This window comes from Phyllobates terribilis, unplaced genomic scaffold (assembly GCF_046119375.1).
Source record: "Phyllobates terribilis strain yellow unplaced genomic scaffold, ASM4611937v1 Scaffold_156__1_contigs__length_4398808, whole genome shotgun sequence".
In the NCBI taxonomy this organism is placed as follows: Eukaryota; Metazoa; Chordata; class Amphibia; order Anura; family Dendrobatidae; genus Phyllobates; species Phyllobates terribilis.
The window spans coordinates 2013583-2030923 of NW_027362916.1; the positions used below are offsets into that span (position 1 = coordinate 2013583).

Sequence of the window (17341 nt, forward strand, 5' to 3'; positions counted from 1 at the left end):
GGCTTTCTGCAGATTAGAAGTCCAGTTTCCACAGGACACATAAAGGGCTTTTATTACCCTTTAACTTATCAAAGAGATCTACTGACAGCACAGTTCTGCAATTAAAGGGAATGTGTCATCAGAAAATGACCAGGACTTTATGTTAAAGGTAACCTGTCAGCTCCCCCGAGATCACAAACCGTCACCATGTATTTATTTCTCACTTTATACCCGTCCTAACAAACCCCTTTTAGTGGCTTTCTGATTTCTGCATTTGGCGAAAATCTATTTTATAATTGTGGTGGCAATTTGCTAATTAGAGGGTGACTAGTGGTGGGGCGCGTTGCAATGCCCCCACAAATATTCACCTACTTATTATCACGGCCGCAGTTATAAAAATATTAGAAATCAGTAAGCCACTATTAATGGGCTCTTTACACAGGGTACAAAAAGATGAATAAATCCATGGTGGCGCTTCGGGAGGCATGAGAAAGCTGACAGGTTCTCATTACATGTTATTTTTAACTACTGAGTTTTTTTTCGATTTTCCATAACACAATCTAGATAAAAAAAAAATGCAAACTGGCCATTAATCCTAATACTAGACTCAAACTTCTTATTCTGTTCACAAGGCTTTGCATCAGTCTCATGATCATCACAGACAGGATAATAATGAAAGGTAACAATCAATATACAATAGAATCCACCATTCACAAGAGGTGATATCACTGTCCCGCAGGCGCCATCTTCTCTAGCCCCGTATCCGCCACATTACCTCGCTCAGCTCATGCTGTCTTTGCTGGTTTTCATTTGAGTCAGAAGCTCATACTGGAAGAGAAGAAAAACACAAGGAAATGAGGATGAATTCACGCGGGCCGCATTTGCTGCAGCTTTTACGGCCAGATCAGAGCAGGTTTATAAGGTAAGTGGATGAGACTTTACAAATCTCATCCGCAAACTGTAAAGATTGCCCATATAGAAAAATGAGAACGCCAAAGATGTTCCAAATCCCGGCATGTCATTGTGGGGTGAAAATACAGCAGATTATCAATGTGAATTTCACCAACTTCAATATAGCAATGGTGAGATCGTCAGAATTCCTTAGCACAATCCACAAATGAACCAAACCTACCGTAAAGACTGCGCCTGCCATGTCAGCCCCATCCACAGTGGCTTACCTTATCTAATAATGCTTGTCGCTTTGACTCCAGAATTGGCTCAATTTGAAGATTCTTTTCTGGATTAAAAAAATTAAAAAAAATTCTATATTAATATACACATACAGAGGATGAAATAAGTATTGAACATGTCACCAATTGTCTAAGTAAATATATTACTAAAGGTGCTATTGACATGAAATTCTCACCAGATGTCGGTAACAACCCATCCAGTCCACACAGGCAAAGAAATCAAATCATAGATGTCCATGAATTATGTGTAATAATGAGAAATGACACAGGAAAAAGGTACTGAACACATGAAGAGAGAGAGAGGCAAAAAGCCATGGAAAGTCATGACACCAGCTGAAATCTATCAGTAATTAGAAACCCATCCTGCCACTTAGTGAAAAATAATATTAGGTGGTTCAACTGATGGCCTATAAAAAGGTGTCTCGTTAGCAAGATGCCACACAAGAAACACATCATGATGGGTAAAACCAGTGAGCGGTCTCAAGACCTCCGTAACCTAATTGTTGCAAAACATACTGACGGTATTGGTTACAGAAGAATTTCTAAATTACTGAAGGCTCCAGTGAGCACTGCTGGGGCCATAATCCAGAAATGTAAAGAACATAATTTCATAATAAACCAGCCACGACCAGGTGCTCCCCGCAAGATTTCAAACAGAGGAGTGAAAATAATTATCAAAAGAGTTGTCCATGACCAAGGACCACCTGTGGAGAGTTACAGAAAGACCAGGAATCAGCAATTGTTTCAAAGAAAACTATAAGTGATGCACTCAACCTCCATGGTCTGTATGCACGCTTAGCACGCAAGACTCCATTGCTGAACAAAAAGCATGTTGACGCGTGTTTAACGTTTGCTCAACAATATTTAGACAAGCCTGTGAAATACTGGGAGAATATAGTCTGGTCAGATGAGACCAAAATTGAACTCTTTGGATGTCATAATACACACCATGTTTGGAGGCCAAAAGACACTGCATATCACCCCCAAAACACCATACTAACAGTGAAGTTTGGAGGTGGGAACATCATGGTGTTGGGCTGTTTTTCAGCATACGGCAATCTTCATATTAATGAAGGAAGGAGGAATGGATAAATGTACGAGACATTCTTGATAAAAATCGGCTGCAATCTACCAGGATGATGATGAAACAAGGGTGGACATTTCAGCAAGACAATGATCCCAAACACACAGCCAAGGAAACGCTCAATTGTTTTCAGAGAGAGATAATTAAAGCTGCTAAAATGGCCCACCCAATCACCTGACCTAAATCCAACAGAATATTTATAGAAGGAACTGAAGCTCAGAGTTCATAGAAGGAGCCCAAGGGATCTTCAGGATTTGTAGCGTGTTTGTGTGGAAGAATGGGACAAAATCACACCTGAGCAATGCATGCGACTAGTTTCTCCATACAGGATGAATCTTGAAGCTGTCATCACCAACAAAGGCTTGTGTACGAAGTATTAAATACATTTCAGTAAGCATAGTCAATACTTTTTCCCCGTGTAATTTCTCATTATTACACATAACTTAATTTATGGACATCTATTGTTTGATTTCTTTGCCTATGTGGATTGAATGGTCTGTTACTGATATCTGGGGAGAATTTCATGCCTATAGCACCTTTAGTAACATAGTTACTTAGAAAATTGGTGAAGTGTGAGTATTTCACCCGCTGTGTATATCCAGTGGGGAAAATAAGTATTTGATACACTGCCGATTTTGCAAGTTTTCCCACCTACAAAGAATGGAGAGGTCTGTATTTTTTTTTTATCGTAGGTATACTTCAACTGTGAGAGACAGAAGAAGAATCCAGAAAATCACATTGTATGATTTTTACATAATTAATCAGCATTTTATTGATTGAAATAAGTATGTGATACAATAGAAAAACAGAACGTAATATTTGGTACAGAAACCTTTGTTTGCAATTACAGAGGTCAGAAGTTTCCTGTAGTTCTTGACCAAGTTTGCACACACCGCAGCAGGGACTTTGGCCCACTCCTCCATACAGATCTTCTCCAGATCTTTCAGGTTTCGGGGCTGTCGCTGGGCAACATTGGAGTTTCAGCTCCCTCTAAAGATTTTCTACTGGGTTCAGGTCTGGAGACAGGTTAGGCTACTCCAGGACCTTGAAATGCTTCTAACAGAGACACTCCTTAGTTTCCTTGGCTATGTGTTTCGGGTCATTGTCATGGTGGAAGACCCAGGCACGTCCCATCTTCAATGCTCTTACTCAAGGATAGAAGTTGTTGGACAAAATCTCGCGATACATGACCCCATCCATCCTCCCTTCAATATGGTGCAGTCATCCTGTCCCCTTTGCAGAAAAGCACCCCCAAAGTATGACATTTTCCCCACCATGCTTCACGGTTGGGACAGTGTTCTTGGGGTTGTACTCATCCTCCTTCTTTCTCACGGCGAGTGGAGTTGATACCAAAAAGTTCTATTTTGGTCTCATCTGACCACAAGACCTTCTCCCATGCCAGATGGTCATTGGCAAACTTGAAATGGGCCTGGACATGTGCTTTTGTTTGAGACTGTGGTCCCAGCTCTCTTCAGGTTATTGACCAGGTCTTCCTGTGTAGTGATGGGCTGATTCCTGACCTTTCTCAGAATCATGCTTACCCCACAAGACGAGATCTTGCATGGAGCCTTACACCGAGGAGAATTGACAGTCATCTTGTGTTTCTTCCATTTTCTAATAATTGTGCCAACAGTTGTTGACTTCTCACCAAGCTCCTTGTCTACTGCCTTGTAGCCCATGCCAGCCTTGTGCAGGTCTACAATTTTGTCCCTGGTGTCCTTAGACAGCTCTTTGATCTTGGCCATGGTGGAGAGGTTGGAGTGTGATTGATTGAGCATGTGGACAGGTGTCTTTTATACAGGTTTATATGGTGCAATTAATAAAAGGTAATCAGTGCAGAGTAGGAGGGCTTCTTAAAGAAACACTAACAGGTCTGTAAGAGCCAGAATTCTTGCTGGTTGGTAGGAAATCAAATACTAATTCCATGCAATAAAATGCAATTTAATGATTTGAAAATCAAACAATGTGGTTTTCTGGTTTTTATTTTTAGATTCTGTATCTCACAGTTGAAGTGGATATACGATAAAAATTACAGACCTCTCCATTCTATGTAGGTGGGAAAACTTGCAAAATCGGCAGTGTATCAAATACTATTTTTACCACCATGTATATGTACAGTACAGACCAAAAGTTTGGACACACCTTCTCATTTAAAGATTTTTCTGTATTTTCATGACAATGAAAATTGTACATTCACACTGAAGGCATCAAAACTATGAATTAACACATGTGGAATTATATACTTAACAAAAAAGTGTGAAACAACTGAAAATAAGTCTTATATTCTAGGTTCTTCAAAGTAGCCACCTTTTGCTTTGATGACTGCTTTGCACACTCTTGGCATTCTCTTGATGAGCTTCAAGAGGTAGTCACCAGAAATGGTCTTCCAACAAACTTGAAGGAGTTCCCAGAGATGCTTAGCACTTGTTAGCCCTTTTGCCTTCACTCTGCGGTTCTGCTCACCCCAAACCATCTCGATTGGGTTCAGGTCTGGTGACTGTGAAGGCCAGGTCATCTGGCGTAGCACCCCATCACTCTCCTCATTGGTCAAATAGCCCTTACACAGCCTGGAGGTGTGTTTGGGGTCATTGTCCTGTTGAAAAATAAATGATGGTCCAACTAAACGCAAACCGGATGGAATAGCATGCCGCTGCAAAATGCTGTGGTAGCCATGCTGGTTCAGTATGCCTTCAATTTTGAATAAATCCCCAACAGTGTCACCAGCAAAGCACCCCCACACCATCACACCTCCTCCTCCATGCTTCACGGTGGGAACCAGGCATGTAGAGTCCATCCGTTCACCTTTTCTGCGTCGCACAAAGACATGGTGGTTGGAACCAAAGATCTCAAATTTGGACCAAAGCACAGATTTCCACTGGTCTACTGTCCATTCCTTGTGTTCTTTAGTCCAAATGTGACACCCCAGGGGTCTGGTTGCCACAGTAATAGAGATATTATGTCTGAGAGCAAGTGGGAGGTTTCTCTGGTCAGGAGCCCTAAGCATGCAACACTGCCCGCCCAGACCTGGGAGGGGAGGAATCTGCCCTTATAAACTGGGTCTGGGGTGGGATTAAGTCAGACAGAGCCTGCAGAACAAGCAGAGCAGTCAGAGCCTGGAGTAAAGTTCCAGACACAGGAAAAGATACATCAGGAGCTCTGTAGGAGCAGAGGCAGAAGGCCAGGGGCTGTGAGCAGAGATATAGCTCGGCCTGGCTGAAGTTACTAAAACCGGACACAGGAGTCCGAGGCTGTGGGGACTGATATATACCCAGCAGCAGAAACCAGCTGGCAGGGGATTCCAGGTCCTCTGGCCATAGAAGCCCGGAGGCTCAGTCACAAAGAAGGGACCAGCGCCGCCATCCAGGAGCGGAGGCTAACAGAAGGCCCCAAGTCACCAGCCATACGGGTGAGCACCACACGGTATACTCAGGAACGTGGGCTACTTGTAACCGCTGACAGCAAGGTAGCCAGGAAGAGTGCAGATAAACGGGGAGGCCTACAACTCCACCTGGCCAGGGGAACTCCTGCTTGCTCGCAGACTGACCAGGCCCCTTATACTAGCCAGTACTCCCGGGAGGGTCTGCCTTGTACCATCAGTAAAGACCCTGAACTGCACCTCACGTCTCTGTGATTCCTTGCCGCACCAGCACCATTAGCACTGGGACCCTCACACCATCACTCCCATCATCTCTCACATTAGCTGCCCTGAGGCAATACTTCTCCCGTGGGGAGTTATCCCATACTCGGCTGCGCAAACAACATCAGCCTCAGCGGTCGGCAGCGCAGCGGCGGTCCCCACTGACCGCAATCCACGGGTGGCGTAGTCAGACATTTGCTATACATTAAGACTGCCACTGGTTTGACCACCCTGGGCACAGACCGGGTCACCGCCACACAGAGACTACAACCCCCAGCATTCTACAACAGCGATCCGGCTCCGGGTATCCCCCTGCATAGCACTGGCCCAGGGGGCGCGTCAACTTTGGCGTAGTCGGCAGGATTTCGTGCCCGCAACCACCGGGTACTGCGTGCCTGAAAAAGAGACTTTTATACTTACCTGTGGTGAAGTTTCCCGCCGTCCGGAGTCGTTTCCCGCCATCCGGAGCCGATTCCCGCCATCAGACGCCATCTTGGACCGTTTCCCGTCGTCTTCTGCCTTCTTCCCGCCATCCGCAGCTGCTTCCCGCCTTCGGACGCCATCTTCGGGACGCCGCACGGGAAGAAGAGGGGCGTGGACGCCAAAAGCGCGCGAGATCCGAAGCTTCGCACCACGCTCCGCCCCACGCTCTGACGCTGAGCAAGGTCCTGGAAGGGAGGAAGAGCGACGCTGACGTCATCGGAGCGCGACGCCAGGTCCTCAACCCCGACGATCGACTGCGGAGCCGCGACCTATGGAAGAAGAGCATCGCAAGGTAGGCCACGGTCCACTAGGGGGGAGGAGGATGCCGGATACCGAGGGGAGCTCCACTGCCACAGCCACCGCCAGCGCAACCGCTGCAGCAGTCATGCCATTCACCATGCCCTATATCCCGGGGGCAACCTGGCTACCCCAGTACTCAGGGGAGTCACATACTCTAAATGACTTTAGAGAAAGACTGGATAGCCTCTTCCAGGTATACCCCCTCACAGAAGAGCAAAAAGTGAGCATCCTGGTGGCCCAATTAATCGGGGCAGCCCAAAGGGAGGTAAAGTCCTGGCCACCTGGGAGGAAGAGGACTGTCAGAGAAATACTAGCCCGGCTGAAAGACACATTTGATACCCGCACCTCAGCCGAAATAAAGCTCAGATTTTATGGGTGTAAACAGCGGGCACATGAGAGTATAAGAGACTATGCTCTAAACCTACAAGAGGCCCTGAGAGCCATTAAGCAGGCAGACCCTGACAGCGTGGGAAATGAAGATAAGCTGTTGACTGAAAAATTTATTGAGGGTCTACTGTGCAATGCCCACCGAACCCAGTTGCGGGCAATGGCCTTACAGGACCCTGACCTGGACTTTGCACAGTTCAAGGACAGAGCCATCCGGGTGCTCCGAGAACCGGCACCAGGTGGCGCTGTGACCCACAGGCGCCTTGCTATCACTTACCACCAGGAGACGGCGCCCTTGTCTGCAGGGCCTGTGGGAGCTGATGCGCAGGCTTTAAACAGTGACCCAGCTACAGACCTGCACCATCAGGTCCAAGAGCTGACTAAGAGCGTTGCCGCGCTATCCAGAACTGTGCAGTCTTTACAGGTCTCTTCTCCAGGAAAGATCCAGCTGGCATCCGGACCGGAGGACGTCCCGTGGCGCCGACTGAGGAGGACCCCACCGGCCAGAGGAAGACCCAGCGACAGATACAACGAGGACGGACGACCCATCTGCCGCCGCTGCAATCAACCCGGACATGTGGCAAGGTACTGTCATTTAAACGGGCACAACCTGGGGTAGAGGGCCAACCCCCAGGCATAAGACCATCAGGCCCATCAAACTGGCGTGATAAATACGTAGGGGGACGTCCAATCTTGCCTGTGGTACTGGATGGCATTCCTATGAGTGCCCTACTAGACACTGGGTCACAGGTGACCACCATCCCGTACGTGCTCTTTAAACAGTACTGGAATGACTCGGACATAACCCGCTACCCAGATGACGACCTGAGTATCATCGCCAGCAATGGTCAGCCCGTGCCGCAGGTGGGATTCAAAGAGGTGACCATTAAGATCGGTAAAGTCGAACTGGCGGCACAAGGACTGATTATAGTGGACATAGACCGTCATGAGAGTCACCCTAGAATAACCTTGGGAACTAATGTGATTGAAAATTGTCTTTCAGAGGTGATTCTCATTTTACAGCAGGTTGCCAAGAACGCCAGTTCCAGCCAGCAGCGTGTGCTCCAAAAAGAGATCCGGGCACTGATGAAGCGGCAACAGGTGGAACTATCTGGTGGTGAGATAGGTAGCGTGAGAATGTGTGACCCGTTCCCTATTGCCATGCCCCCAAAAAGTGAGATGATGATTTGGTGCCGGGCAGCTATTGGTCTAAGAGGTAGAGACTACCAAGCAATGGTAGAACCCGTCTACTCAGACAGTAGGCCCACCATTTTGACAGCACGGGGGGTGGTCGATGTACGCCATGGGAGGGTGCCCGTTCGCATCATAAATATCGGGGAGAGAGAAGTACACCTGCCCCGGTATGCCTCGCTAGCCAAATTGTTCACCATCAACCAGAACTCTGTACAGGCCGTGGAACCCTTGCCTCCATCTCAACCAGAGGAAGGTAACGGCTCTAAGAAACCAATGGAGGACTGGTGTCAGCAACTGCATTTGGGTACTGACTCCACTCCCTCACACCAGAAACAGGGAGTCTATCGGGTGGTTCGAGAGTACGAGAGAGTGTTTAGTAAACACCCGCTAGACTTCGGGCGAGTAAAGGGGGTAGAACACCACATCCCCACGGGAGACCATCCTCCCATAAAGGAGAGATACCGACCCGTACCCCCGTCACACTACCAACACGCCAAGGGGATGCTTAGAGACATGAAGGAGGCTGGGGTAATCAGGGACAGCTGTAGCCCCTGGGCAGCTCCACTAGTCTTAGTGAAAAAGAAAGACAACACCATGAGAATGTGTGTAGACTACAGGAAGGTCAACCGTATCACACACAAAGATGCGTACCCGTTACCAAGGATAGAAGAGTCCTTAGCTGCATTAAAATCTGCTAACTTCTTCTCTACTTTGGATCTCACTAGCGGGTACTGGCAGGTTCCTGTAGCAGAGGCGGACCGGGAGAAGACCGCATTCACCACCCCGATGGGTCTCAGCGAATTTAACTGTATGCCGTTCGGGCTCTGCAACGCACCAGGAACCTTCCAACGGTTGATGGAATGCTGTCTGGGACACCGGAACTTCGAGACGGTCCTGTTATACCTGGACGATGTCATCGTCTATTCCAAGACCTACGAGGACCACCTGAAACACCTGGCAGAAGTGTTCGAAGCTCTGGCAAACTACGGCCTAAAGGTGAAACCCTCCAAGTGTCACCTCCTGAAACCAAAGGTGCAATACCTGGGACACTTGGTGAGTGCTGACGGAGTGGCTCCTGACCCTGATAAGATCACCGTGATTAAGGACTGGCCAAGACCCTCCAGCATAAAGGAAGTGCGGCAGTTCCTCGGGTTGGTAGGCTACTACCGAAGATTCATTCCCGGTTTCACCAAAATGGCAGCCCCTATGCAGGACCTCCTGATAGGTCAATCTCGGAAAGCCAAAAACCAGAAGCCGCCCTTTAGGTGGGAAAAGCTGGAAGAGGAGTCCTTCTGCCAGCTGAAGATGGCCCTCACGGGGGATGAAATCCTGGCATATCCAGACTACAGCCAGCCCTTTATCCTCCACACGGACGCAAGCAACATCGGGCTAGGAGCCGTACTGTCCCAGATCCAGCAAGGGAAAGAACGGGTAATCGCTTACGCCAGCCGAAAGCTACGGCCCACGGAGAGGAACCCTGAGAATTATAGCTCATTCAAGCTGGAGTTCCTGGCAGTAGTGTGGGCAGTGACCGAACGTTTCAAGCATTACCTTGCCTCCTCCAAATTCACCGTGTACACGGATAACAACCCGTTGACACACCTGGACACTGCAAGGCTCGGTGCCCTGGAACAGAGATGGATGGCCCGTCTGTCCAACTTTGAATTCACCATCAAATACCGGGCAGGACGCTCAAATGCCAACGCGGATGCCCTGTCTAGAATGCCGAACTTACCGGACGTAGGGGAAGATCCAGAAGATCTGGAAGAAGTTGAGCTCCCTGCGTTCCACCGTCATGGGATTACCCTGTATTCCCACCGTGTGAAGGACAGGCGCTCCGTGACGTTCAATCCCTTGCCCCACTACAACTGGGCGGAGACGCAAGACAGTGATCCCGCAGTCCATTTGGTGAAGGAAATGCTGACCCAGGCCGATGCCCGTCTTGACCCAGATGCTCCGGAGGAGACCAAGCAACTGTGGAAGGAGAAAAGTAAGCTGTTCCTCTACAGGGAGAAGCTGTGCCGGAGAATGGTTAACTCTCGAACACATGAGTTGACCTGGCAGATAGTGGTCCCAAGACGAGACGCAGCTATGGTTCTGGAGGCATACCACAACGGAGCAGGGCATTTCGGATGGAAGAAGCTGGAGTTCTTGTTGCGTGAACGGTTCTACTGGGTAGGCATGAGAGGAGCCATCGAGAGGTGGTGCAGAGACTGTGGCCCGTGCCACCTGAGAAGAAAAGACCGAGCCAGCCAGAAGACTCCCCTGCAGCCCATCATCACCAGACAGCCACTGGAACTGGTAGCCCTGGACCATGTGAAACTGGCTCCAAGCAGATCTGGGTATGTGTACGCCCTCACAATCGTAGATCATTACTCCCGGTTCCTGGTGGTGGTCCCGGTCAAGGACTTAACGGCTCAAACAGCAGCTAGAGCCTTCCAGCAGCACTTCTGCCGTCCACACGGGTACCCGGACCAAGTGTTGACAGACCAAGGACCAGCCTTCGAAGCGGAGGTCTTCCAGGAGTTCTGCAACCTGTATGGCTGCAAGAAGATAAGAACAACGCCCTATCACCCTCAAACCAATGGACTCTGCGAGAAGATGAACCAGGTGGTGATAGATCTGCTAAAAACATTGCCCCTGGAAGAACGCAGTCTGTGGCCTGAGAAACTGCCCGATCTGGTGGACCTGTATAACCACATCCCTGTAGGTTCCACCAACGGTACCCCGGCTTACCTAATGAGAGCAAGACCTGGTAAGCTGCCTATTGACCTGGATATGGGAGTCCTGACGCCTGAGGACACCTCGCCAGAGGCAGACTGGGATACAGAACGGCAGCAGCAGTATCGGAAAGTACAGGAGAGCGTCGAGCGAAGTCTGTCTCAAGCTAGAGAAAGGCAAGAGAAGGCTTATAACCAGTATGCTCCCGCTGTTCCCCTGGTACCTGGAGAGCAGGTCTTGAAGAGGAAGAGGCGGCTCCACAAGTTGGACGACCAGTGGGAGAAGGACCCGTACACCGTACTGCCATCAAGCCATGAGAACCCAAAAATCTGCGTAATCAGTAAGGATGGAGGAGAAACCACAGCCATTGTCTCCAGAGACCACCTGAAAAAGTGTCCCGAGCAGCTGCAAAGCCCTGAAGATCAAGGAAACCCTCAACCCGCAGAGGAAAGGGAAGAAATGATCAGTACCGTACTCGGAGACTTCCCCCGGTCTTGGACACAAGTAAACGGCGCTGTCGTTGTACCCGTCCTCACCTTTCTCCAGCCAGCCCCGCAAGTGCCTACAGAGGAACCGGTAGAGCTGGAAGAGCAGCCGGCCCAAGAGGCAGAAGAGTCCACACCAGCAGTACAGGAGGATCAACCCTCTGCTAGTAGTGAGCCTGCCGTGCCCCTAGTGAGCCAAAGAGTGCGCAGACAGCTGCCCAGCTTACCCATAACACCTCCTACACCCTGTAGTGCAGAACCAGTTAGTGAGCTCCGTAGGTCCACTAGAGTCACTAGAGGTCAGATGCCCGCTCGCTGGAGAATCTAAACTAATGCACTGTGAATTTATCTGTTAACTGTTTATGGTTTATGTTTGTTGCCTGTTATTAATTATGTTTCTCAGTTACCCTGCAGATTTTTATGGACTAACAGGTTATGGATGCTGGATAACCGGAACAGTTTTGTAGATAGTTGCACCTTGGTGCCTCTTGCGAAGACGGCTGCGGAAGAGAAAACCTGTCTGGCGTGGCCTCCTTACGGCCCAAAGTAGTTAGTCTACCCTTGCAGCCACGCCCAAGGACAACGCAAGGGGTTTGCTTTGGACAGGTCCCCTACTTCGCTTAAAGCTTCACCTTGGGTGATATGGACACCCGGTTGCGGACACACCGTGACCTTTAAAGAAATAAAGCTTCTTGTAAATATGTTATCGTATTATTGTTTATACCCTGTTATTATGTTTTAAAAATGTGTTTAGTCCCGGAGTACTAAAATTTACTAGGGGGAATGTGACACCCCAGGGGTCTGGTTGCCACAGTAATAGAGATATTATGTCTGAGAGCAAGTGGGAGGTTTCTCTGGTCAGGAGCCCTAAGCATGCAACACTGCCCGCCCAGACCTGGGAGGGGAGGAATCTGCCCTTATAAACTGGGTCTGGGGCGGGATTAAGTCAGACAGAGCCTGCAGAACAAGCAGAGCAGTCAGAGCCTGGAGTAAAGTTCCAGACACAGGAAAAGATACATCAGGAGCTCTGTAGGAGCAGAGGCAGAAGGCCAGGGGCTGTGAGCAGAGATATAGCTCGCCCTGGCTGAAGTTACTAAAACCGGACACAGGAGTCCGAGGCTGTGGGGACTGATATATACCCAGCAGCAGAAACCAGCCGGCAGGGGATTCCAGGTCCTCTGGCCATAGAAGCCCGGAGGCTTGCTCGCAGACTGACCAGGCCCCTTATACTAGCCAGTACTCCCGGGAGGGTCTGCCTTGTACCATCAGTAAAGACCCTGAACTGCACCTCACGTCTCTGTGATTCCTTGCCGCACCAGCACCATTAGCACTGGGACCCTCACACCATCTCTCCCATCATCTCTCACATTAGCTGCCCTGAGGCAATAGTTCTCCCGTGGGGAGTTATCCCATACTCGGCTGCGCAAACAACATCAGCCTCAGCGGTCGGCAGCGCAGCGGCGGTCCCCACTGACCGCAATCCACGGGTGGCGTAGTCGGACATTTGCTATACATTAAGACTGCCACTGGTTTGACCACCCTGGGCACGGACCGGGTCACCGCCACACGGAGACTACAACCCCCAGCATTCTACAACAGCGATCCGGCTCCGGGTATCCCCCTACACAGCACTGGCCCAGGGGGCGCGTCACAAACAAGTCTCTTCTGCTTGTTGCCTGGCCTTAGCAGTGGTTTCCTAGCAGCTATTTTACCATGAAGGCCTGCTGCACAAAGTCTCCTCTTAACAGTTGGTGTAGAGATGTGTCTGCTGCTAGAACTCTGTGTGGCATTGACCTGGTCTCTAATCTGAGCTGCGCTTAACCTGCGATTTCTGAGGCTGGTGACTCGGATAATCTTATCCTCAGAAGCAGAGGTGACTCTTAGTCTTCCTTTTCTGGGGCGGTCCTCATGTGAGCCAGTTTCTTTGTAGCGCTTGATGGTTTTTGCAACTGCACTTGGGGACACTTTCAAAGTTTGCCCAATTTTTTGCACTGACTGATCTTCATTTCTTAAAGTAATGATGGCCACTCGTTTTTCTACACTTAGCTGCTTCTTTCTTGCCATAATACAAATTCTAGCAGTCTATTCAGTAGGACTATCAGCTGTGTATCCACTTGACTTCTGTACAACTCAACTGATGGTCCCAACCACAATCATAAGGCAAGAAATCCCACTTATTAAACCTGACAGGGCACACCTGTGAAGTGAAAACCATTTCCGGTGGCTACCTCTTGAAGCTCATCAAGAGAATGCCAAGAGTGTGCAAAGCAGTCATCAAAGCAAAAGGTGGCTACTTTGAAGAACCTAGAATATGACATATTTTCAGTTGTTTCACACTTTTTTGTTAAGTATATAATTCCACATGTGTTAATTCATAGTTTTGATGCCTTCAGTGTGAATGTACAATTTTCATAGTTATGAAAATACAGAAAAATCGTTAAATGAGAAGGTGTGTCCAAACTTTTGGTCTGTACTGTATATCTATCTATCTATATTTTTTTTCCCAAGAACCAGAAAAACTCTTCATTCCTCAAAACCGTATTCAACTACCATCCACCAAATCGTACTTGCCAGCTCCTCGATATTTTTCACTAGCTCCTCTTTATCAGATATAATCTGTTTTAGTTGTGGAAGATTTACAAACTGCTCCAGAAGAACATCCTCTTGCTCCATCATATCGGTGAGCTGTGACACGCTGAAGTAGAAAAAAAGAGAAACGGGCGTCGAAGACTTTCATGGAAATGTTACAACAGGGTACAGAGAAGCTAGTGTGCAGAATAAGCCCCCACAGACTTATCTATAGGGGTGGCCCTGGAGAATACTAGGATGGATGTCATTTTATCATTAGAACTAATATAGAATTCAGAATTTTTTTTTTGACAAATAAAAATTAAACTTTTTATTTTTTTTATTTTAGTTGTAAAAATACAAACCTCAAATCTGACAGCTCAGGAAACGTTTCAGGGAGATCAGGCATCTTATATGTAAAGCCGTTCACACCCACCTAAGAAATATATACAGGTACTGGTGAGAGACTACAGAAACAGAAATGTTCGGTGCCTAGGTTACCGGCCACTGCTGCTGTCTATCAGTGGTGGCCAGTCTCCTAGGCAAGGAAAGCAGTTTGCTATACAGCTTGCAAGTGCAGCTCTGAAGTTGGCCGGATCCCTGGATTCAGTACGTCTGTGCTCCTCCGACGCTGCAAAGTCAAAGTGGTCTCTGCCGACAGCAGAGGAAAGTGCATAGTTCAGACCAGCGGCGCGACCATGCCGCTGGTTGAAACTGTCCATCTTCAGGAGAGCACTGCCCCCAGCAAGGAGGTAGCCAGCAAGACAGAGGAGCAGTGTGCTCCTGATGAAACAAGATTAGACAAGCTCTTAAAGGGCTTTTCTGATCCGACATGACACTGACTGCAGACTTGTGAATTCTCAGATAGTGTGCACTGCTGTCTGCAAGTACGCGCTATGCATAGTCCCAGCCAGAATCCAACTACAGTTCAAGGCCTCGCACAATACACTTGCATTGAGCGCGCTGGAAACAGTGTAGCCAGATTGTGGCCGGAAGTACGCATATTGTATACTTGTGGCCACCTGACCGCCTTTCCCGGTGTGGACACCACAGAATCCTCACTGTGTGCAGTGTGCTCTATGTGAGGATTCACAAGTCTGCAGTCATACACAGTGACTGCAGACTTGTCGTTTTAGACCAGACAACCCCTTTACAGAAACATCTTCCCTGCCCACCTATTAAAGTTTAATTGACATTTTTTGGCTTTTTCTGATCACGGCTGCGCACTTACTTCAGACGTGGGGACAGGCACCGGCAGATCTGTAATTAGGCCGTATGCGGGGGCGGCAGTTTTGGCAGAGTTGTATGTGGAAGGAACAGGTTCAGATACTGGCACTGATCTATTGTTATCTTGTGTAGGGAAAGGTGGAAACAAAGAAAAGCCAGAAAGAGGGTGCAGAGGCCTCCCTGCGGGATTGCTGTACAGGCGGAAAGACAAGAAAGGGTTTCCCTCATTAGATTAGTATTCTCCCAAGCACCATCGTAATGAAATAGGACATACAATATCTGTAGGTAGATGCTGTGTCGCCAACATGCCAGCAGATAGATCAGCCTATTATGTGCTGTAATTCTGCAGCTCTGAACATACTGTGTACGGACAGATACACACTATTAACACACAGTTACCCTGCAATCCTATTAGTATACCAGAGATGTTAATCTGCAGATAAGGTTACTGACAGGCTTCATGAGGACACAATGTAGCCCGTGCTCCACATGGGCTGCCAGATGATCACCTCTCCTCTACTGCTAGTGTAGCCGCCATGCAAGGTGCACAATGGGAGAGAACTGTCCGGGCCCTGCTTACCGGCAGCAGCAACATACAGCACATCCACGGACAGAAAATGTACAAGAGAAGTAAGAGGAGCCGTCTGGATGGTATATAGCACACTGTAATGCTGGGTTTAGTCATTATACCCATTCTGCCCATCAGCAGCATCATATCCATAGGCAGTCACTTCTGGAGGTGTTTAGACAGGCGAGCCGCACTTCTGTCCGCACAGAACGATGGTTAATATGATAGAATCTCAGCAGCACACGATCTGATCACACAGGGCGATGATGTGCTGCCAATAACGCTACAGCTTAAGCAGTCTTGAAAATGACCGCCCCATCGCACCAGCTTTGTGCTCCAAGTCTCTTCTATTCACCGCCACAGATTTCTGATAAATTGACATCACTGTGACTCCAACTTGTCACTACAACTGAAGACTTCTTTGGTCTCTGAAGTGTAAATGATTGTGAACACACCGCCATTTCCACAGCTCCCATAGCGTTAGCCTATGTTCACATGTGCAGTAATCATCAGTTAGGATGGATCCAGCAGCGATCCATTCACACACAAAAAAAAAAATAATTGACACAACTTTTTTGTCCACCTGAAAAGAAACTCATTTCAACTCGGTCCATTTTCTTAACACTGACGTCTATGGAAAACGGATCCGTTTATTAGCCATCTGTTTTCTTCCTTTTGAAACTGATCCAGTAAATAGAACAATTAACCTTTTGCAAAATGAAAAAAAAATGGATGGCTAATTAACAAATCAGTTTTCCATAGGGTTCAATGTTACAAAATGGATCAAATTGAAATAAGTTTTTTTTTTTTTTGCCACATAAAAAAAGTTGGGCCTGCACAACTGTTCTGTTATCAGATTGCGGCTGGATACGGACTATGTTCACACATCCAGTAATCATGTTAGAACGCTCTAATGGATGATTACTGACGTGTGAACATAGTCTCATGTGCATCGGCATCATGCAGAGTTTCCCCGACACACCGTGTCTGCAAATTGAGAATCTGGTTTGGCTTTTATCCTAAGTCATATGGCAAGGCTCGTTAAAGGGTCGATATTGACTTTTAGGATTACTTCCAAAAGGTGGCGCTAAAGTTCTAATCCTCTTCCTCTCTGAAGAGACAATTTGCATATTTAATTGCCCAGAGGAGCATGCACGGCTTATACGTCTCCTCACTCTGACATGCCAGGCTTGGCTTGGCATTCTCCACAAGGAGAAACGCTAGCCCTTAGACCCCAACCACTCGGTACAAAACTCTCAGCATTGGTGTACAGTGGGTATTCCCATCAAACAATATGGAAAGGAGGGGACCCATAATTTGTAAAGTCTGAATTTTGATAATGTTAAAAGTCTAAAGGAGAGAAAAAGAAATGTTCAGGTACAAGTTAAGGTACAACTCTACAAAGAAACCTGCAGTCAAAATTAGAACTTACTGTCATTTGCTACATGGAACCACAAATTCAGCCGCAATGTGAGGGTAAACAATCGTTCAGATGAGCAGAAATAAGTGCTAAAAGCG

General features: G+C 47.9%; 1 protein-coding gene across 1 annotated transcript; it reads right to left on the minus strand.

Annotated features, from left to right (window-relative positions):
- Positions 1-568: 568 nt before the first annotated feature.
- Positions 569-15384, minus strand: LOC141206976 (vacuolar protein sorting-associated protein 37A-like). Its single transcript, XM_073664336.1, has 5 exons — positions 15260-15384; positions 14394-14464; positions 14028-14155; positions 1158-1216; positions 569-807 (listed from the first exon to the last, which is right to left on the minus strand). The coding sequence occupies exons 2-5, from the start codon at positions 14435-14437 to the stop codon at positions 760-762; spliced, it is 279 nt and encodes a 92-aa protein (XP_073520437.1). The 5' UTR covers positions 14438-14464; positions 15260-15384; the 3' UTR covers positions 569-759.
- Positions 15385-17341: the final 1957 nt, after the last annotated feature.

Coding starts and splice junctions, on each gene's coding strand:
- LOC141206976 (XM_073664336.1), bottom strand. CDS start 14,437: ATGCCTGATCTCCCTGAAACGTTTCCTGAGCTGTCAGATTTGAG. Junction 1,217..14,027: donor AAATATCGAGGAGCTGGCAA/GTACGATTTGGT, acceptor TTTTTAATCCAG/AAAAGAATCTTCAAATTGAG. Junction 808..1,157: donor GACAAGCATTATTAGATAAG/GTAAGCCACTGT, acceptor CTTCTCTTCCAG/TATGAGCTTCTGACTCAAAT.